General features: G+C 40.4%; 1 protein-coding gene across 6 annotated transcripts in view; it reads left to right on the top strand.

Annotated features, from left to right (window-relative positions):
• The window catches only part of GRB10 (growth factor receptor bound protein 10), a 459,832-nt gene that overhangs the window by 395,509 nt on the left and 41,139 nt on the right, over positions 1–23,184 (top strand). For all 6 annotated transcript variants that reach the window (XM_033930513.1, XM_033930516.1, XM_033930517.1 and 3 more), the window contains 3 exons: positions 15,275–15,412; positions 19,643–19,753; positions 20,727–20,825. In XM_033930513.1, coding sequence (XP_033786404.1) covers positions 15,275–15,412; positions 19,643–19,753; positions 20,727–20,825 — 348 coding nt within the window. The remainder of the gene's footprint in view (positions 1–15,274; positions 15,413–19,642; positions 19,754–20,726; positions 20,826–23,184) is intronic.

The raw sequence follows: 23,184 nt of genomic DNA, 5'->3' as shown, positions 1-23,184 counted from the left end.
TTTCAACAATGTCCCACACATGACCACATCGTAGGACAATGGAATCGGTTTCCAGTATCATATTAATATGTGCCCATATTAATTTCCAGAAATTGAGTATCAAGGGACAATAAAACAACAAATGATCCAGTGTCCCTACTTCAAGATGACAGTGCCAGTATCTACTGTATTTTCACGCATATAACGTGCATACGTATATAACACGCATACGCATATAGTGCGCTGGCCCAAACCATTTGTGTAAAAAAATTTTTATATAGCATGCACCGCGCATGCTGCTATAACCTCCTCCCGCTTACTCTCTCTTCTGGCCTGCGAACCGGCATCCTCCCCCCCACTCGCGTCACCCCCCTCCCCCGCGATCCTACATCCCCCCAGCACCGCAAAGACATCGGTCGCTTACCCGATTGGGCACCGGCACTAGCACCAATGCACAGGACGTGCCAGTGCCCGAAGATCCTCCCTCGTTGGGCTGGGCTGGGCTGAGCTGGGTGGTGCGAGGGAGATCCTCCCTCTTCCGGGATGTACTGGGCTTTGAGCATTTGCGCATGCTCAAAGCCTTCTGGTCTCGCTCTCTCTCGATGTAATGGGGACATGAGGTGACTCTCTAATATCAGCCAATCCGGTAGATTCTCCATGAGTTCAGGAAGGATCCAATACATACCCTGACGCAATATGAAGGCTTGATGATACCTATAAAAATTTGGAAAATTTACCTCCCCTGCCGATTGTAATTTTTGCAAAGATACTAAGGTTATTCTAGCAGTTTTACCCAGCCAAATAAATTTTATAAGAATCCCATTTAATTTCTTATAAAAGGAACTTTGAAAATAAACCGGTAACATACTCATTTGGTAACAAACCACAGGCAAAATCATCATTTTTATGGTTGGACTCTTCTCCACCAAGAAAGATGTAGTGGGTTCCAATGCTCACACATTTCTTTGATTTTCAGCAATAAAGACTTTCCGTTTACTGTCATTGTGTCTTCCAAAGTTCTTTGAATCATTATACCCAAATATTTTATTTCCTCTTCCTTCCAAAAGAATGGGAATGGATCAATTAAACCTTTTATACAATGCACATTTAATGGAAGAACCTCTGATTTGCTCTAATTTATTTTGTATCCAGAAAATTTGCCAAATACTCAGGATTCTTCAAATGAAGCAAAATATCATCTGCATAGGCCGAAACCTTATATTCTCGACCTGAATATGGAATTCCCTGTTTCTCCTTTGCCTGCTGAATGGCTAACAGCAAGGGTTCCAAAACAATATCTAAAAGCAAAGGAGATAAGGGACATCTTTGTCTAATTCCCCTCTTCAGACAAAAACACTCTACGAATGTATTATTAATATATAATCTGGCAGAAGAGGAACTATACAAGGTTTGAATCATTTGAATAAATCTGGATCCTATTCCAAACCAATCCATTGCTTGGTACATGAAAGTCTATTCTACATGATCAAAGGCCTCTGCATCCAAAGAAACAGAGAAGGCCTGATCATCCATTGTTTTTGCTAAATTTAGCATATGAAATGCCAATCTGGTATTATCTGAAGAATGTCTTTGAGCAACGAAACCCGTTTGGTGCATACCAATCATATAAGGGAGAGCCTTAGCTAATCTTAGAGCCAATAATTGAACCAGGATATTCCCATCCACATTAATTAAAGAAATAGGCCTGTAGTTTGAAACCAACATGGGATCTCGGTTTGGCTTTGGCAAAACAATGGTCAACGATTTCGCCATAGTACCTGATATACAACCCTTCCTTAGCAACAGCAGCAGATGAATCCAGAGACTAGTGGGATAGCACTCATCTACCAGCAGGCGGAGATAGAGAAACTGATTAACAGGTGGTCCTATTGGCTGGCACGCCTCCTGCATCTTCAGTATGCTCTATCTCCCAGCAGGTGACGGTCGCTATTCAACTAGCTCCTGGATTATGGCTGTGACTGGAACTTTATTTTCTCCTGTTGAGGTTTTCTCTTCAGTGAGCTGACCATTCTATTTCTCCTGTTGAGGTTTTCTCTTCAGTGAGACAGGGGTGTCTGGCTGAACGGTGCCGGCTTTAGGGGTTACACCTGCCCCCCCCCCCCCACCCCCCCAGGTCCCTGCCTCACCCTCCCTCCATTGATAGAGGGTATGACTGGGTCTCCAAATTTTTTTTCTTCTTTCCCTTGATGGTTTAAAAAAAAAAAAAAAAGGAGACCCCAGGTGCTGCATTCTGCCCTGTTTGTGCTGACCAGCCAGCATTTCCCGGCATTAACCGGCACTTTCAAGCAGCTTATACATCTCTTGGCTGTGGCTGTATGCAATGCAGGTTTGGCTCACGTGAGTACAGCAGCTGTTATTTTTGTGTTCTGTATGCTAAGATTTCGGTTGGGCAGACCTGTAGTTTAGTTATTAGAGTGTGAATGTGTTTTTTTTTTGAAGGGCTCCGGTTTGGTTTTATGCAAGCCGTTGAGTGGCAGCCATTTTTTCCCACGTGCAGATGGTGTGCGCTTCTTCCTTTCTGCTGTCAGATGAGTCGTTGAGTTTCCCGAGGCTGTATTTTCAGAGGGACCGAGCCACAGCGTTTCCTGGGGCTGTACGTTTTAGCCGGACTGAGCCCCTTCGCTGTCAGCAGAGCCACAGCATTTTCTGAAGCTGTGATTTTCAGCGGGCCGAATTCCTTCGCTCTCGGTAGTGCCGCAGCGTTTCATGAAGCAGTTATTTTTGGCATTCCGGACTCCTTCACTGTCGTCAGGCCGCAGTGTTTGCCGAGGCTGTCATTTTCGGTGGGGCTGAGGTGTCTGGGTTGTCAGACATGGATGAGTTGGCTATAATTTTGTGTTCTGCATTTAAAAAAAAACAACACATAAAATAAAATGCCTGGTGTTTCAGGTGTGTGCTAGTGTTGTGCGCCCAGCTTGTTAGGTATGACATGGGGTGGCATGGAGAATTCAACTTGGTGGTTTCTGCCCGATTTGGAGGCCTTCTGCACCGGTTTGGCACACAGCGCATCGTGGCAGGGTATCATCCGCGCTTGGAGATTGCACGGTGCTTTCTGCGGGTTTATCCTTGTCTCTCTCAGGGTCTCTCAATCTAGAAGCTTTGCTTGCTTGGATGTTTTATTCTCTGGGTCTCTGGATAGCGCTGCGGGTGTTTGGTAGCCTATAGTTATATTCCTTGGAAGTTTAAGTGAGACTGTCCGGGTTACAGCTGAGCATAGGGATGGCGCCAGGTGAACGGATGGCACTTCTCCTATTCATGTGGCAGGACTGTCTTCCTCTTTTTTGGGGGTTGACAGGTCCTCCAGGTTTCAGAATCTGTTCAGAAGCAGTCTGGGACCACCATCTCCTATTCAATCATATTGGACGGCTCACTGAGCTGGCAGCATGTGCTGTACAGCTGCTTGTATCCCTGGGCACCTTTTGGGTGCCCAGGGGAAAGTCAATTGTTTCCCTGAACCTACTTCTTTGCAGGCCATATCCAATCGAAAAGGCCAGTATCAAGTCACCTTTTGCCACTTACTACCGGTTCAGATCTCTGTGCTTTCTCTCTTTTTGCCGCAGGTTGGTTTCAAGAGCACCATCGGATATCTGGACATTGGTTTCATATCTGAAGTTTTCTTTTGGGATCACAGCCTTGTCTTATAGGCATCAAGGTGCAGTTTATTTGCCATTTGGTGCTTCCTGCAGCTTCACAATTCTGCCTAGTGCGTCTTCCCTTTCAGGGTAGTTGTTCTTATGTTCCTTCTTTCACTGTGCACCTGATTTTTCATAGCAGTTTCTTTCCTCCATCTGGGTCTTCCTACTTTTGTCTAGACCGAGCCTCATCTTCTACACTTCCTTTGTTGGGATCTTGGCTCTCTCTGCCAGCCCATCCGGCTTTCTCACAAAAGGGAAGACATGCCGCTGTACGGCCAAGGGGTTTTGGACCTTATTTAGGTTGGTTGCAACTTTACATCCTTCTCTTCTATTCCGGATTCTGTTTGGGGGTCACCATGTAATGTTGGTGCTAGGCCCCTTCAGCTGTTAATAGTCCTCGGGACTGTAGTTCCAGTTCCTCTTAAACGCTGGGACAAGGGAAGTTATTCTTTTTCCTTTCTGGTACCCCTGATGAGAAGTTTGGTCAGACTGGTACTGCATTTTGTTCATCAGTTATTTCGGTATGACAACTGTGAGATTGATCGTTACAGCGGTTAATCCACGGCATTTCCTTTCAGCGTTGGTTCTCGAAGGAGATTGCTTACATATTGATATATTCCACAGTATCAGTCGTATCTTTGCTTTGCCGTCCTCGGGCAGCGTTACCTCTTCGGTGGATGCCATTGGGCATGACCACGACATCTTCCAGAACTTAAGTTTCTCATCCATCCATCCCTTCTGCACTCCTTTCTGAAGGGATCTTGACTTCTTCCAATACCTCTTTCAGCTTTCTCGGGAGGGGGAAATGCGCTGTGGTGTTAGGCCAGGCAGCTTTGAATATTTTTCAGGATGCTTGCAACTTTGCTTCCTCCTCTGAGTTCCGTTTCGTTCTTGGGGTCTCTATGTGTTGAGCTTCCTTTTTCAGTGTTACTGGTCCTCCAAACAGTTCTTCAGGAACTAAGGAAAGTTCTTCCACTTTCGTCATGGTGCCCAAGACAAGGGTTTTGGTCAGACTGGGGCTGGATCTCATTCTACTGGATTAGTTAACCATTTCTGAGGAATCACTGTGAGATTATTTCCCTTTTCGCTATGGCCACCAAATCAGCACTGGGTTCGCATGCTTATCTTTGAGCACCGCTCTCAGTTTTGGCGCATGCCACTTCCCCTAACAGAGGCTTCACACCCTTTTAGTACATGAAGGCAGTAGTGTTGTTGTGACACAACCAGGAGATTAACCTGCTTTCTTTCTTAGCTGACTGCTTGATTTGAACGTCTTCAAGCCAGGTCAAGGCGGCATACACGATGACGGTTGATTTATTTTCATCGGTTCTTTGGAAATAAATCTTCACAGTTGCTAGGTGCTCTTTTCTCCTGTACTTATTCTTGGCATATCGGGGTGATGTTGCTATTCATATTGGAGAGCAATCTGTTTCTTACCAGAGACTAGAGCAATGGGTTTTGGTCTCCGGTTTGCCTTTTCTTCAGTCTCCCAGAACAAGAGTATGGGGTTCTGTACAGGTTCTAGGATCCATGGGGCTGACTCCACTGGGATCTTCGGCTTGTTTTCGCATTGGAGCACTATAGCAGTCGCTTTGGTTCTGGTGGTTCCCAGTATCTCACGGCTTCAGTTGTATTTTATCGTAGGCTCCTCAAGCTTTGCTCAGTCTAATTTAGCGGCTCAGTGAGATTATTCTTTTCAAAGGCATGCCTTGGTCTTTGCTGGACTAGCTCATATTCACCAAACATCCCAGCCTGTCGGGTTGGAGGGCTCAAGGAGTTTGGTCTTACGAGGCGACTCAGTTCACTTGTCATATTCACTTGTTCATTCTTCTCTGTTGCATGGTCTAGCTACCGTTTCTGGGGTTTCAGACCATTCTTCCAGAATGCCGCTAAAGGTTTTTTAGGTCAGTATTATGTTGGTGGTATTTCTCTACAGCCAAGGCAGTTTGTGCTGTACTCTGTTGATGAGTTATATTATGGTTCTACTTCAATGGGTGGAATCTCATATTCCTCTTCTGTTGGCAGCTAATTTTATGGGACAGGCAAAAAGTTTAGATAGACTTTCTCACCGCAAAATCTGAACATGAACCATCATGTTTAACTGTACAGCACTGTGTACGCCTTTCAGCGCTTTAGCGATACTATTTGGTAGTGGTAGTGCTATCTTCTACTTCCTGGAACTTGGGACCTAATTGCTCAGGTGTTCCAGCTCTTTGTCTAAGGGTGAGATCTCCTGGAACTAGTCCTTCTGGCCTCATCTCTATATTCAATGCTTCCTCACTTCTTCAGCAGACTTAGGGAGTGGCAGTCAGAGGGGTAGCAGCGTTGCTTCTTTTTCGCCTCTGGTTTCTCTTTTTTCGGTGTTTTCTCCTGGCTGCTGATTGGATGGTTTCCCATCTCAGGCTCGCTTTCAGGGCACAGTAATTGCATGCTATGCGGATCTGATGAGTCGGCAGCCGGACTTTTGGGATTCCTGGTATCTCTGGCTTTATTCATCTAAAATCTGATTAACATGGATATTCATCCTGCTTTGATATTACGCCATAGCTTTTGAACAATCATGGCTGTCGTGTAAGGGTTATGCGAAGCGGGTTATTTCTTCTCTTCTCCGGGCGATACAGGCGTCTTCACCTGTGGCTTATGCTTCCTTTTGGAGGTTTTTTCTTTCTTGGATTCTTCTTGACATTAGCACTCTTCCAGAGTTCCAGCGAATCAGCCTTTGATGAACGAACATGCTCATTCAGCGGGAGCAATGGCTACTTCTTCGGCTGAGCCCAGACAGTTTTTTCCTTGGAGGAGATTTGTCTTGAGGCTGGTTCCTCTTCTCAGCATTCCTTTTTTTATGCATTCCTAGTTGCATGTGGCTGCGCATGTGGAGCCTGATGTTGCTTCGGTCATTATGGAGGTAGTGTTCGCTTTCTGCCCAGGATAAGGATTGCTTTGCTACATCCACTAGTCTCTGGATTCATCTGCTGCTGTTACTAAGGAGAGAAAAATATGTTCCTGTTAATTTTCTTTCCTTTAGACGCAGCAGATAAATCCAGAGCCCCACCCTTTTCTGGTTATTGGCTCACGGTTTCTGTTTCATGAGTTTCAGCAATTTCATTGTGGTTGATCGTTGTATTCTGTATTACTGCCTTTGCATTTTTTTTATGGGAAAGAAGTTTTTTTATTTACATGCTAAGTATATTCCTAGTTCCGGATGCTTGGGCAAGGAGCGATACTGAAGATGCAGGAGGCGTGCCAGCCAGTAGGACCACCTGTTAATCTATCTCCGCCTGCTGGTAGATGTGTGCTATCCCACTAGTCTCTGGATTCATCTGCTGCGTCTAAAGGAAAGAAAATTAACAGGTAAGAACATAATTTTTCCTTAGTCAGTTGTGGTTGATATAAATTTGAAAGATGAGGTAATAGTAAATTATGAAAAGATTTGAAAAACTCCACTGTGAAACCATCATACCCGGAGCGGATCCAGCTCTGAGAGATTTCAATGCTGACTGGAATTCTGTACATGATATAGGCACCTCAAGTTTTTCTTTCACATACTTGGGAATTTTTGGCCCATTAATTAAATTAATAAATTCTCTTCATTCAATTTGAATAAAGCTTCCTTCAATTTGAATAAAACTCAGAAGAATATAAAGCTTTATAATGATCCTAAAATTGGTATGAATTTTACCTTTATCATCTTTAATAGTTACAATCTTTACTTTTCTTTTTTTTCTTTAAGATAATTGGCAAATAATCTTCCTGCTTTATTCGAGTTTCCATAATACAGAGCCTAGGCAATCTTTCCTAGGCAATTGTGAGGAAATCTCATTATATTTCTATTTAGCTTTCAAAAGGGCATTCAAAGTGTCTTGTTCCCATTTTGAGGCCAATTGTGACTCTTAAAGTCAAAATAGGTTGTTCCAAATTGGAAAATTCTAATTTTAGCACTTTCCGAATACGAAAATATTTGCCCTCTCATTGTAGCTTTGAAAACATTCCAAATAGTTTCCAAAGAGATTTCCTCTGAGGTGTTGAATTGAAAATATTCATTCATTTTTATTTGAATTTTCTCAAGAAAATTTGAATCAGCAAGCATTGAATTATTAAACCTCCAAACAGGCCTATTAGAATCTTCTTCAGTAAACGGATCTATGCTAGCCTTCTTCAGTAAACAGATCTATGCTAGCTGTTGTGACCTGTTGAATTAAATGATCCGAAACAAAAAAATAATCAATTTTTGAAAACGATTTATTAACTTGAGAACAAAAGGAAAATTTCCGAGCATTAAAATGAAAAATCCACCATATATCCTTTAAACCACATGTATATACCAGACCTAATGATTTTATTTGTCTACTCAGTTGTTTATCCATTATTGGATCCATGACAGCATTGAAATTTCCAACTACAATTAAATTAGTCATAGCCAGTGACAGAATTATTTGTTGGAAATCTGCCTGATTAGTATTTGGTGCATAAATATTAAAAAGCGTCAAGAGTATCTTTTCCTGAAGTCATATTAACATAGAGCTATCTACCCAATGGATCAGCTTGAAAGTTATCCAAGTTAGGAGAGACATTCTTGTTAATCATGATTGCCACACCTGCCTTTTTACCTACTACTGGGGCCAAAAAACAATGTTTTACCCATCCTCCCGCCAATTTGGCCGTCTCTACAGCAAATAGATGAGTTTCCCGAATAAAATAGATATCTGCTTGCTTGCGTTTCAGGAAATTAAGAACCTTTTTCCTTTTGATAGGGTGATTGAGTCCATTTACATTTAATGAGTATAATTTTAAATCCATTTCTTCTTATATATAGGTACTATCAAATGGAAATATAACATCCTTTTTGCCGAAATTATAACTAATTTTCCCACACACATCTAGAAACCTAAACTAACCCCCCCCAACCCATCCCATTAAGTGTCTGAAAAACTTGGGTGCGCGCATATAGACTGGCAATTACCAACCTCCCCCAGGCACTCTAATTCTTCCCAAAAATTAATCCTCCCCATTTAATAATTAATATCAAATAAATTATGATTTCCAATTATATTAAACTATAACAATTCCAATTATATTATTAAGTATTGAATATATCAATGAACAATTTACAATATAAATCATTTAACCTTCCTAGCAGTTTAAATTAAAATAATTCATTAAACAATCCATTTCTTTGACATTTGTATAGTATCACATTCAAAATACATTTTGTTTAAAATTATTAATCTGATTAATTATTGAAAACAATAAATTATGTCCATGAAAAAGGATCTATCTTATGAACTACTGTAACATGTATTAATCTTTCCTTATAAGAAAACCTCAATTTATATCCTAACTGAATTAAATAAACTGACAAGTCAATGCAATCATAAAAAGTAAATTAATAAATCATCTCATAAATCATAGATATGTCAGCACTAGTTAGAATGAATTAGGAATAGACCCTCGGATTAGTAATATTAATAAAAGAATTGCTAGCCCAAATATATTAAACTTAGCAGAAAAACATTTCCGGTACTATAATGAATGCAAATTTGCGCTACCTGTTGTCAAAGAGAATATAACAACTTCAATTAAGTATTCATTTAATATAATATTCAATCACATTATTACCACAACTATCTACCATGCATCTTACAGCATTATAAGCCTTATATTTGTCTTTGTAATCAGTGAAAAAATTAGCACTTTAAAAAAAAACCCAACAAAAAAACATACCCAACATATTACAACCAAACATTTTGGAAATGCTAAGTACCTTAGCATTTAATACAGATCAATTAATTAAATTTAAGAATTTAATTATCTTTATCCCATTTACATTTCTGGAGAACTATATAGTTAAGGAACTGTTACAGTATTTCTAAAATTCAACTAACCCTGTTTACACTGTCTCTGCTTAAACCATCAAAGTTGCTGTGGAAACCAGACAAAAGTAAAAACATGCAGATTATTAAGACCATACTATAGGAGGTCAGCACAGGCAAATCTGTCCTGCTCAGTATTCACTACATTGATAAGTTGACCAAATTCATAAGTATTAGATGGCTTATTTGCAGTTTATCAGAAGATTTGGTTGATCTGTCAGTTTCAACTGTCTCTCCAGCTGCTGGATGATTAACCAAAGAGCCTTTAGATGTATTCATAGTCTCCCTTTCCTCATCTTCATTTACCTTTTCTATTGGGATCTTCTTTCTTGGCTTATTGTGGTTGCTGGGTATACCATTATGTAAATTAAGAAGTAATGCTATTACTTCTAATTCCTTCTCCGCTTCCGCAATATTGGAATCCGTTAGGAGAACTTTGTTAAGATCCTTGACACTAGCCTGGTAGTTCTGTAATCCTTTGTAAGCCAGAGCTCGTCTGTAGAATGCTTTGATATTGCCAGCCTCAAGCTCAAGAGCTCGATCACAGTCTTGTTTGGCCTCTTGAAAAACGATTCATCTTCAAATAATACAAGACTCTGTTAGTGTATATGGAACATTATGTGGATTTCAACCTCAGGCATTCCTTGTATTTGTCTATAGCATTTTGGTATTGAGACTTCTTTATGAGTTTATTACCATTTTATTTAAGAAACAGGAACAACTTTTAAAACCCTGGAAGTGGGAAATGGTCAAGTCATAAGAAGACATGGTTTCCTGGTTTTGTAGACCCGATAATTGTTTTAAACAGAGAGGAAAGTTAAGCCCCAGCAGATCAGAACAAAAGTCCTTTATTAAAAACAAAACTCTGATCTAGCCAGTCTCATAATTAGTAATTAGGAGGGATACAAAAGTGAAGTGCTCTAGGTAAAAGTATCCCAAAGGAAAAGAAAGCTGTTGATGCTTTTAAATGAAAGTTTGAACTACCCAAATCATGCTATTCGACGTAAGTAGGAACCAGGAATAAGGTCTGATTGGAACAGGGACTCAGTAAACCGAGAGCTATAGTTTTTGTTGAGGGCCTGGTGGCGAGCTCCTCTTCCACGGAAAGCTGCGCCGAACGACCTAATGACCCGCGCCACCCCAACGCCCACAAAAATTAAATGGAGAAACCCTGGGATTTCTTCTACTCCAATGTGTTCGTAACTTGATCACCATCTCATGACTCCCGACAAGAAACCTTGTTTCGCCGACACCTTTGGCTGCTTCAGAGGAGAGCTTCAAACATCTTCCGTGCACATCACCACATCTAATGGCAGCCTTGGACACCAAACACTCACGATTAGAAATACTTCCGGTTCCATGATGTCATCTCTGACGACATGTATTCTATTTCCCACAAAACTCGGAATTCATCCAGCATATCAAAGAAAGCCTTATTGGAAAATTACACATAGAAAGTAGTGGGCTGTTCCTCATCATCCAATCGGGATGAAAAGTGCTTCCCATGACAAGTATGCTTTTCTGTCCCTTTGTTCATCAATGTTTGCTCCCACATTCCCACATGCTTTCTCAGCATCCCTTGTTCATTTTCACTCTGATCCCTGCTTCCAGCTCCTGCGTTGCTCCCATTCATTTTTTGATCACCCTTTTCTTGATTGACTTCTTTTTTTTTTTATATATCTTTATTCATTTTAAAGCCAAAAATAAGTGCAACATATTACACTTTAACAGCACTTAACTTCTATCAAATTATATTTTATGACAAATACATATATCATCCCCCCTTTATACATATCCAACAATTGCGCTCTAATTAAAAGTATCTCCCCACCCACCCTGGACGTGTATGATCAAAAGGCAAAATCAACAATCATTCCATACAGAATTTTGTCAATGGCTCCCAAACATCCATAAATTTCCTATAATGTCCCTGTTGTATGACCATCATACGCTCCATTTTAAAAGTGTGGCATAGAGATTCCCACCAGAAAGTATAATTTAACCGATCCCAGTTTTTCCAGTTCCTCAAAATACGTTGTATGGCAACCCCTGTCATAATAAAGAGAAGTTTATTATTATGGGAGGATGTTTGGCTTTTAGCCCTCATTATCATGCCAAATAGCACAGTATCATACGTCAATTCCACTGGATTTTCCAATAATTTATTCACTTGACCCCCAAATGGATCTCCAAAATTTAAGTATCAAGGGACAATAGATTGACTTGATTGAGTTCTGATTATGATTGCTTATCTAGACAAGCAGGGAGTGACCAGAAGTGAGGAGTATCTTGACTTGCCCCTCAGAGGGGAGAAAGTGTAATAAAACCATTGCCTCTTTGCGGATAATGCCAAAATTTGCAATAGAGTAGACACGCCGGATGATGTGAATAACCTGAAGAAAGACCTGGCAAAGATTGAATAATGGTCTGAAATTTGGCAGTTAAAATTTAATGCTAAGAAATGCAAGGTCATGCATTTGGGCTGCAAAAACCCAAGGGAACAGTATAGTTTAGGGAGTGAAGAACTTATGTGCACAATAGAAGAGCGAAACTTGGGTGTGACTGTATGTGATGATCTTAAGGTGGCCAAACAGGTTGAAAAGGTGACGGCAAAAGCTAGAAGGATGCTAGGTTGCATAGGCAGAGGTATGGCCAGTAGGAAAAAGGAAGTATTGATGCCTCTGTATAAGACTTTGGTGAGACCTCATTTGGAATATTGTGTACAATTCTGGAGGCCGCACCTTCAAAAAGATATAAAAACGATGGAGTTGGTCCAGAAGAAAGCTACTAAAATGGTATGTGGTCTTCATTATAAGACGTATGGGGACAGACTTAAAGATCTCAATCTGTGTACTTTGGAGGAAAGGCAAGAGAGGGGAGATATGATAGAGAGGTTTAAATACCTACATAATATAAATGCGCATGAGTCGAGTCTCTTTCATTTGAAAGGAAGCTCTGCAATGAGAGGGCATAGGATGAAGTTAAGAGGTGATAGGCTGTGGAGTGATCTAAGCAAATACTTTTTTACTGAAAGGGTGGTAGATGCATGGAACAGTCTCCAAAAAGAGGTGGTGAGAGAGAATGTATCTGAATTCAAGAGGGTCTGGAATAGGCACGTGGGATGTGTCGGAGAGAGAAAGAGATAATGGTTACTGTGGATAGGCATACTAGATGGGCTGTTTAGCCTTCGCTTGGCATCATGTTTTGATGTTTGTATTGATTTGCAGACTTCTGTATGTATCACTGGCATGTTATTGATGATTATAGAAAATAGTGGGCTGGTGTGGTGCCTGTGGCTAAAGCCATATTGGCTGTGGCCTTGCATGCATCCCACCCTGAAACATGTCCTTACACTTATACAACTCCCATAGACAAAAGCAAACGCACACAAACGTATCCATATGCCACCCACACTTGCTGAGACTTGCTTCTCTAGATCATGCCAAACCCTACCGAGTCCCTTACACAGGTCAGCCTGAGTTTGCTGGTAGTATTATATTTTAGCTGAAGAACAGCAAGTGCTCTAGGGAAAATATTTGTACCTTCTGGCCATCCCGGTGCACCTGGTATGGGAATATTTCAACAATGCCATTAGGTAGTTATAAAATATCCTGTCCAAAGACTTGCTGGTTTTCCCTTGAGTTGATGATACATTCCAAAGGTGAGCTTTATGGGGTACCCTTCATAGGTGCCCTTCTCCCTCCTCACATCAAATCAGGTGATATTAATTTGTCTATATTACTTATACGCACATAGCAGATTCTATCTTGAAAGCCAGTCTCTTCCAGACTTCAAAGATTAGCGTTCACCAACACCATTGTGGATCATTTTTAGTACCTTTTGTACACGGAAAAGGCATGTGAGAATTTTGGGTATAGTTTTCCCTTTAGAATATGTATCTGGAAATGTCTTTTCCACAGCTGATGGCACAGTATACAAGAGTTATCACATTCCAGAAGCCTTTCCCATTGGTACAGCATTTACAGAGCACATAATTTGTTTGTCTTTCATTTTTGGGAGCTACCCATTAGTCCTATTTTTTGCAATGTCAGCTACAAAACGGCAATAAGGTAGCTAGTTTATTCCCAATTGTTGTGACTTAGTGATATTAGAATCTCTTCCATTTTTCTAGAACTTGATTGAAGCCCCTCATCTTCCCTGACGTGATGGTCTTTGGGAACCATTAACGTGATTCAGTTAAGCTATTATGTTCAGAAAACTAGGTAAATAATTAAACCCCTCTCTGAATTTTGAAAAGTAGTGTTTTTATGTGGTTTACAATGTCACAAACATGTAGGAGGTTATTGTAGTTGCCTTATTGGCAAATTCCACATGGAAATACCAACATTGCATATGTGTTGCATGCTTGTAAATACCAATTTCAGAAAGCTGCTGTTTATATATAGTGATCACACTGAGTAGAGGTTTCAAAGGGGCATGGTATGGGTAGGGCATAGGCGAGACTAAAATCTGCATGTGTAACCTCTATTTTATAAAGAGAATTTGTGTGTGGGGATCAATTTCCATGTTAGCTTTTACATATGCTTTATAGTATGTAAAGATTGGAAAAAGTGCTTGTTTTGGTCAGGGCTTTATACAAGGGATTAAGAGAGTCCTCATTCTTACTTCCATGTGGCTTGTCCACCTCTTTAAAAAAAAACAAAAAAACACCACATTGAAATTGTGACCTCACTATGTAATTGTACTTAATATAAGAATAGCCAAACTGGGTTATACCAACAGTCCATGTAGCCCAGTATCATGTCTTCATGATGGCCAATCCAGGTCACATGTACCTGGCAAAAACCCAAATAACAGCAACATTCAATGCTAGTAATCCCAGAGCAAATATTGGGTTCCCCCATGTCTGTCAAAATAGCAGACTATGGACTTTTCCTCCAGGAACTTGTCAAGCTTTTTTTTAAACCCTTCTGTTAACCACTGTTACCACATCCTCTGGCAACACGTTCCAGAGCTTAACTAGTCTCTTAGTGAAAAAATATTTCCTCCTGTTGGTTTTAAAATTATTTTCCTGTAACTTCATCAAGTGTCCCCTAGTCTTTGTAATTTTTGATGGAGTAAAAAATCAGTTCACTTGTACCCATTCTGTACCACTCAGGATTTTGTAGACTTCAATCATAACTCCCCTCAGCTATCTCTTTTTGAAGCTGAAAAGTCCTAATCTCTTTAGTCTTTCCTCATACGAGAGGAGTTCCATCCCCTTTAAGATCTTAGTTGCTCTTCTTTGAACCTTTTCTAATTCTGCTATATCTTTTTTGAGATACAGCGACCAGAATCAAACGTAGTACTCAAGGTGAGGTTGTATCATGGAGCGAGACAGAGGCGATATAATAATCTTAGTCTTTATTTACCATCCCTTTTCTAATAATTCCATCTTGTTTGCTTTATTGGCCGCTGCCACACATTGGGCGGAAGGTTTTAATGTATTGTCTATGATGGCACCTAGATCTTTTTCTGGGGTGCTGACCCCTAAGGTGGGCTTAAACTTGTAAGTTTGTAAAATGGAAGCTGCGTGTGAAAGCTGCTGGGTTTGTACTGTGGCTCCCCACCCCCTAATATGTGTGCTGAGAAGTGCATTTTCCCCTCCTGCAGGTATTTTAGAAAAGGCTGTTTGCCACCAGAATTGGAAACATCCAACACATTCTATGTAAAATTGAGGCTTCACACCTGTGAAGGTTCTCTTTAGCAAATGTGCTTTCTGACTCTGTAGTTACATGCAGTTTTTTGTGTGTGTTTTACCTTCAACAGAACTTTCTAAATGCCAGTAGCTGTCCTGAAATTCAAGGTTTCTTGTATGTGAAGGACCTGGGGAAGAAGTCATGGAAGAAGTTGTTTGTATGTTTAAGAAGATCTGGACTGTATTGCTCTACAAAAGGAACATCAAAGGTTAATATGTGCTTTTGCTTTGTTTGTTTGTTAATAAGGGGTTAATCACAGCATGTGAAGACAAAATAGGAAGTTGTGTCAGGGAAGGTCAGGACACAGCACGGTGAAGGCTTCTGAGTCACCTGCAGACAGCATGTGGGAATTGCTGCCACCGCCAGCGATCCTATGAGGAGTCAGGCCTGTTAAAGTAAACGAAGGAAGATGGGAAAAAAGTTTCTGGAGACAGAAAGCAATACTGGGGCAACAGAGGGAAGTTAAAAATTTTAGTTTGAATTTTTTTTTTTAATGTAATTGTAGCTAAAAATTTCACCCTCTCCATCCTGTTCCAATGGGGCAGCAGGAGAGGACTGTGCCAGTATGTGATGCCATAGCCTGAAAAATCTTTAAAATTGCTTCTTTAGCAGCTCTGAAATACAGAGACCTATGAGTTTCAAATTGAAAGTGAATAGAGAGTAACACCATCTCCATTTTTTTTCACAAAAATAATTCATTCCCTTGTTAACATCTTATAGGAGACAGTGGTATTGGGCTAAGTGGGCTCATCTTTGCCTGAATGTCTCAAAGACAAAGATTTTATGGCTTTCCCCCACTGATATTGAAGGAGCTCCGCTGAACTTTGTGTTTGCGAGTGTAATCATCCTAATAAAGCAGGAAATTAAGAGTTTGGGAGTAATTCTAGATACATCCTTAAAATTTCTTATCCACATCACTTCAGTAAGACAGTTTTTTTCAAAATTAGGATGGTACTCAAATTACGGGATTTGATATCCGCTGCAAACTTTAGATTAGTTATGCAGAGTTATGTCTTACCACACCTAGATTATTGTAACTCTCTTTTTTTATTTGTGGCTTGCCGAAGCCATTACTCAGAGCATTTCAAGTGGCTCAGAATACCGTTGCTAGGTATAGCTAGATTGCCCCGCTATTCCCTTGTTACACCTGTACTGGCCGAACTTCACTGGTTGCCAATTATATGGAGAATACGATTCAAGCTTTTAACTTTGATATTCAAATATGTACATTACCTATTGCCTAAGGTGATTGCTTCTCTTCTGCAGATATATATACCTTCTCATTCTTTGAGATCACAGGACAGAGATTTCTTAGTTGTTCCCACAGTTTGTTCTGTCTCTAAAGTTGTAAATCGACCACGTATGTTCCAAGTAGCTGGACCTTTACTGTGGAACTCAGTTTCAGGTTCCATCCGTTTGATTTCTGATTTCCTGGCATTTCGAAAAAGTCTGAAAACCTTCTTTCAACTTGCCTTTTAAAATTAGACCATTTTGTAATTGCTTGGTTTAATTATTTTAAGGTATAGGTTTAAGGTTGTTTATTGTATGCTGTTATTTTATAATGATCTGCCATGTTCTGTTTGTTGATGTATGTTATGTTTTGTTTTTGTTTTAATTAAGTGCATATTGTAGGTATCCACATAGATGTCTGATATGCAGGCTATAAGTGTAATAAATAAATAAATTATGCTGTATCATCCCAAAGAAATACCATGGCAACAGTAAGAAGAGGTTACAGGAAAGATGGGTGGAGTTTGGAAGGTGGTAAATGATTTCCTGCCTCCCAACTATGGTTCGGTTTCTTTCTTGGTTCAGCTACTAAACCCCATCATTCCATTCTCACTCCTAGCACCCCTACTGTAGGTTAGCTTTTGGGGTGTGTGAATTAGGGTGCCAAAAGTTAGATGGCAGTAGGCACCCTGCCGCCATCTAACTTAAGTGGTTTAATTGATGATAAGCGACGTAGTAATTGACTCTGTAATACTGCTGCCAGCTGCAGAACTTGGAAAGTTCTGGTCACTGGACTTGAGGAGGGGCATGAAGTGGTCATCAGCTGATGAGGCTTGGGGATCTCCACCACCTACAGCAAAGAAGATTTCATTTTGAGGGGGCCTGAGCTCAAAGTGGGAAGCCTAACCCCCTCTCATAGTTATGCCACTGATTGTGTTCAGTACAAAATGAAGTATTTGCTGAGTTTCTTTTTGGGGTTTCCAGTTCAGTTTTGGTATTCATATTTCTATTTCTAATTTGTGATGCATTGTTCTATATTTGGTGAAGATCTGTCTGTGTTATATGTGTGAAGAAGTCATTTCAAGGTGGGTGGGAAAATTGGGAGACAGGCAGGTAGAAGAGGGGCCTCCTCTTTAATTTCTGCTCTGGGCCCCAGCATGTCTAAAACCGGCCCTGCCTGCAAGACCACCCAATTTGGCAGGGCCGGCTTACACCCCTGGCTCTCCAAACTCCCCCTCCTACCTCCTCCCCGTCTGCTGCAATTGAATCTTTGGGCAGCCGGCAGCAGCAACAAAGTGAGCCTGCCCCCATCAACCTGCAAGTGATATCTTATCCTACTTGATGGGGATTGGGTGTTGAAAACGAGGAACCTTCTGTCTTCAAAATTGTGCACCTAATTGAAGAGTATGTTTTCAAAACTTAGTCCATTTTTTGTCAGTTTTGAGTTATGCATTAAAGCAAGATTCATTTGCTGTATCTTATCCCTGTGCCAAAGCTCACTAAGTCCATGGTATTTTAATGACCTTGTGTTGATTACTCTATGTGACACTCACACAGTCCAAAAGCCACTACCTGTTTTTGGAAAAGTGCTCTTCAATTGGGATACAATTATTTGTCACATGACACCTCTATTTGCAGTTACATGCATAACTGCACTTCAGTGCTACCTTATAGAATAGCACCCAAGTGATATAACAAGTAATTGCGGCAGTGGGGTGGGGGTAGGTCAGACATGAATGAAGCTTATAAAATAAGTTGTGTGTAAATGCCAACACTTAGGGCGCCTTTTACTAAGCGTTTTTTAGCGCGCGCTAAACCCACGCTACGCGGCTAGAACCAACGCCAGCTCAATGCTGGCATTAGCGTCTAGCGTGTGCGGCAATTCTGCGCGTGCTAAGTGCACGCTAAAACCGCTATCGCAGCTTAGTAAAAGGAGCCCTTAGGTGTGACCACCAGAGCCACAATGTCTTTTTCTAAGTACCATCACCAAGCAGTACAATTGTAAAATATTCTAATTTTATATATTTTTTTATGTATGTTAAGCAGTTTCTTCAGATATGCCCCCTCCACTGCCGAATGATTTCTCTCTGGCGTATATATCATCATTGAATCTGCTTTTTTGATTATTTTTTAATTAAAGTGCTTCTTGTGCTTCATGTGCAAACTATAATCTTATAAAACTTCTCAATAATTTAAACAGCAATAATTTGATCTCTAAGAAAACCATTCAATAGTTTTTTTCATTTTACTTAGCTTAATCGTCGCTGCACTGTTGGCTTACAACTTCCGTTGTATTTAATCATCTGCGCCGGAGAGAAATCGTTCGGCCATGTTTAAACAATAACAGGCTGGAGGGGGCATCTGAAGAAACTGCTTAAAATACATAAAAATATATAGAGAATTAGAATAATTTACAATTGTACTGCTTGGTGATGGTACTTGGAACATTTAGGTGTGTGCATTTAAACCTGTTAGAGACCAAGCATAAGTGGTCATGCCTAAATGTTGGTGCATAAATGCAAAATTGGAATCTGACTTGCATTTTGCTGCCTAGGTTTTGGTAACCTGTACAGAATTACCCCTATAGAGTCATATAGATTTCTGTGATTTTACATACTTGGTCAAAAAGCATGGTATATGTTGCCTGGGAATGACAATTTTTAAATTCTGTTTGAAGCAGAATATAATAGCCCTCGCTGTCTGCCAGGGACTCTCATACCTTCTTTTATTTGCTCAGTTTTATCCTGTATCTATTTTATAGGACTAATTTATAAAGATGTGTTTAATTTTACCCAAGGAAAGTATTTGTAGTTTTTCTAAAGTTATGAGTTTTCTTGTATATCATGCCAATGAAGGGCCTTGAGATTTTTAACTTACACATCCTCTGATGTGTGAAGGGTGTTTTTTTGTTTGTTACCGCTATGTATTGTATGAATATTTTCTTTATTATCCTACTTTGGAGGATGGAGAAACATGAGAAAGTAAGAGAACTTTGCATTGAAATAGAGCATGTTTCTTTTATTCTGTGTTATGCAAGGGGAGGGGTTTCCTTTGTAAGCTTACCTATATAAATCTTATTTTTGCCCAAATGACCTTTTGTTTTGCTCTACTAATATGTTTCTTGGTTATTGAAATTGGCTGTTGTGGAAAAGAATTTGTAATTGGATTAATAAAGCACAAAAGGGATAATGTGTTTTGTCTTTTACAGGAGCCAAGGCATTTACAGTTAATAGCAGACCTTGAAGACAACAATATATTTTTGCTGGTAACTTGCAGGAAGCTATACAGTTCGCCTACTGATTATGGATTTTGCATAAAGGTAAACTGGGGTGGGGGTATAGTTGATGTTCAAATATGGTTGTGTGTTCCCCTGCAGAATGCAAAAACATATTTCAATTATTCTTCAATTTTTGATGCTTTTACTCATAAAATCAGGTTGTTTAACTTGGCTATACATTTCAGAAGGAGATCAGCATGGGGCAGTGGGGGAGGGGAGAGAGATAAAGGCATTGCTGTCACACATACATTTATTTAGTGGTGACATTCAGCCATGAAATGCATAAATTTTTCATTAAAAGTTAAGCCTGCTAAATCAAGATGCCCAAAATGAATATTCTTTAGAGACATTTGCATGTGCTGCCTCCATTGTATGCAAATTTATCTCTTGCATAGTCACTGTGGAATTCTTGAGTGCCTGACTAGCTGGGTGTGTGCTGAGGCAGCAGGTATAATCTATTCTAGAGAATGACGCGGGAAAAAAATTTGTCACCGTCCCTGCCCCATCCCCATGAACTCTGTCTGATCCTATCTGTACAAGCTTTGAATAGTTATGATTTTATACTGAAATCATTTTAATAAAGCATAGAAAGAAACAATATTCTGTACAACTGTTGTTTTATAAATCACAAATACAGAAAAAGGATCAACAAAACCCATCTCCCCTCACAATATCCCCTCCACTATCGGGAAAACTGAATGCTACATAGAAAATTTATCCTAAAAGAATATCTCAGTCACACACACAGAACACAAATGCCAAATACATAATAGCTGACTAAAAATGATAAACCTAAATTAAACCAAAATCCCAAGAAGCCACACCTTCCATTAAGTACACCACCAAAGAAATTGAAAGATCCATTTTCTCCTATGCTGGCACACACCTTGAAGTGTGAACCGATCTCTACACACACCTGCTTGACCGTGCTCGCAGTCTTTCCTCTGCCGGGCTCCTTATGATGCAACTTCCTCTCTATGCTAAAGGTGCTAATGCTCCTCCTATGTTTCTACAGCCCAACAGGGGAAGAAATGAAGCAAAAGAATTGAAGTTATTTTGTTCAGAAGACGAGCAAAGCAGAACGTGTTGGATGACGGCATATCGGCTTCTTAAGGTAATGGACTTGGTTTCTGTCCAAGAATGGTGTGTTAGGTAAACCTTGTTTGTGACAGTGTCATGTAGGACAATATGTAAATATGTGACATTTTAGATGTTTCCAGCTCCCTCCGCCCTGCCCATATTATTGTTATAAAAATTAAACCACTGTGCTGGCCCACTGTTCATTGATGTATTGCCATGTGGAAGATCTGAGATCTTTTATTCCCCTGGGTCAACTGGGGGATGATATAAAGGCAGTGTTCATAATCCCCTGAGGGGGTGGGGGAGAGAGTACCAGTCTTTACAACCAGGATGGATAAAAAAAATCAGTTGTTGTTGTTTTGTTTTTTTGGGGGCGGGGGATTTAAATTAAAAAAAAAAAAAAATCAATATACTTTTATTTAAATCTGATTTTTTTTTTTTTAATAAAATGCTTTTGCTTTTTTTTTTTGTTAAGGAAAAATCTATCTAAAGATTAGTTTTCTACTTAGATTTATTTATTTAGGTTTATATCCCATCCTCTCAGAATGCTCAGAATGGGTTACAAGCTAACATACATAATCTTGGGTAGCAAGGAAGAACATAGCATCATCAATGAGGGAAAGATGCAGATATTATACAGAGAACAGAACAACAATAATAATAATAATAATTTATTTTCTTGTATACCGCCCTGCCAACAGTTCTAGGCGATTCACAACTGGAAAACTGAGACATTTCAGCAAAAGATACAGTTTGAAAAAAGTGCTACTACATGCATCAGTCTAATACAGCATTAGTTAAAATACAATTTCAAATATTGCTATGAATTAAAGCGTGAGTTAAAAAAGAATAAAAACTAAAAACCTCATCGGAAATATTAAAAATCAGCATTCTTGTTTATCAAATAAGTAAGTTTTTAATAATTTCTCAAATGTAAAGAGTAGGATTGAGCAATCAATGGGCTTAACCAGGAGTTCATCTTCCTAGTCAGAACAGTACAGATAACAGCTAGTGGTCATACATAGGGGCAGGCAAGGCAGGAACACATTAAGGAATTGCAGGTCTCAAAGTGGGTAAGTGGAGGCGGGGAGGACAGTTTGCCAGACCATATGTAGCACATCAGGTCGGAGACTGTGTCATTGGAAAAAGGAAAGTTTTCACTGCCTTTCTGAAGTCCATCTTTCCAGCAACTTGATTTGTGGGGGTAACATGTTCCATAGTCTTGGGAGGAAGTGGGTGTGGGAGCACTTGCTTGCCTTTTCCAAGTGGAGAAATTGTCCAGAGGGTATGCTGAGTCATTTCTAATTTTTTGAGTGGCGTGAACACCTGGGTATGTAAGATTGTAGTTTGGTGGATATATATCTTGGTACTAGAGAGTTGCGCGGGGACAGAAATCCCGCCCATCCCTGCCAGAATCCCCTCCGTCCACACCTGTCCCCGCCAGGATCCCCTCTGTCCCTGTGAGGAATCCCCTTCATCCCTAAAAAAGCAGCAATTACTTCTGATAGGATCAATGCCACAGTTTCTTTTGTTTTTGCGCTGCTGTTTTCCTTGTGGAATCTCTTAGGTGGAACCCTTTTTTTGTTTTCTGTTCAGGTAATTAACTTATAAACCCCCTCTTTTACTAAGGCGTGCTAGCCGATTTAGCGTGCACTAAATGCTAACGCGTCGAGAGAGAGAGACTGACTCTAACACCACCTCTGGCAGGATACACATTTCAAATCTGACATATTGTAATCACAAAATAGAAAATAAAATTATTTTTTCTACCTTTTGTTGTCTGGTCATTATTCAAATCACTCCTGCCCATTTGTCATTTTCTTCTTTCTCCGTGCTAACCATCCATCTCTGGCCTACATGCATCTTTCCTTTTTTACATCTCCATCCCCAGATCCACCTTTTCTCAACTACCCTTTCATCCAGCATCTCTCCCTCCTTCCCCACCACCCCAGGGTCCACCATCTCTCCCTTTCTCTTCCCATCTACCCTCCTATCCAGTATCTCTATCTCCCCACCCTCCACACCATCCCTTGCGTCCAACTTTTCTCCCTTTCTGTTCCATCCCTCCCTAAATCCCATTGTCCACCATCTCTCTCCCTCACCTCTATTTTTAGACCCATTATTTCTTCCCCCCCCCAGTCTGGCATATGCACGATTCTTTGTGTACTTTTACCCTAGGGCGCCCCTCCCCCATAGGCCTGCACCCCACCCCTGAATTCCCGTCCTACCACCACTGAAGGCCTGTCCTCCCCCCCCCTTTGAAGGCCTGCACCCTCCCTGAACCTGCGTGTTGCATTTTGGCCTCCAGTCTTACTTTTACTTAATTCCAGCAGCGGAGCAGCCTGCAGAGAGGATCGCCGGTGCTAGCGATCTTTGCAGGCTGCCATCGGCCT

Source organism: Geotrypetes seraphini, chromosome 2 (assembly GCF_902459505.1).
Source record: "Geotrypetes seraphini chromosome 2, aGeoSer1.1, whole genome shotgun sequence".
Taxonomy (NCBI): domain Eukaryota; kingdom Metazoa; phylum Chordata; class Amphibia; order Gymnophiona; family Dermophiidae; genus Geotrypetes; species Geotrypetes seraphini.
The sequence above is the reverse complement of the archived record's forward strand: the minus strand, read 5'-3'. Positions and strand labels throughout refer to the sequence as shown.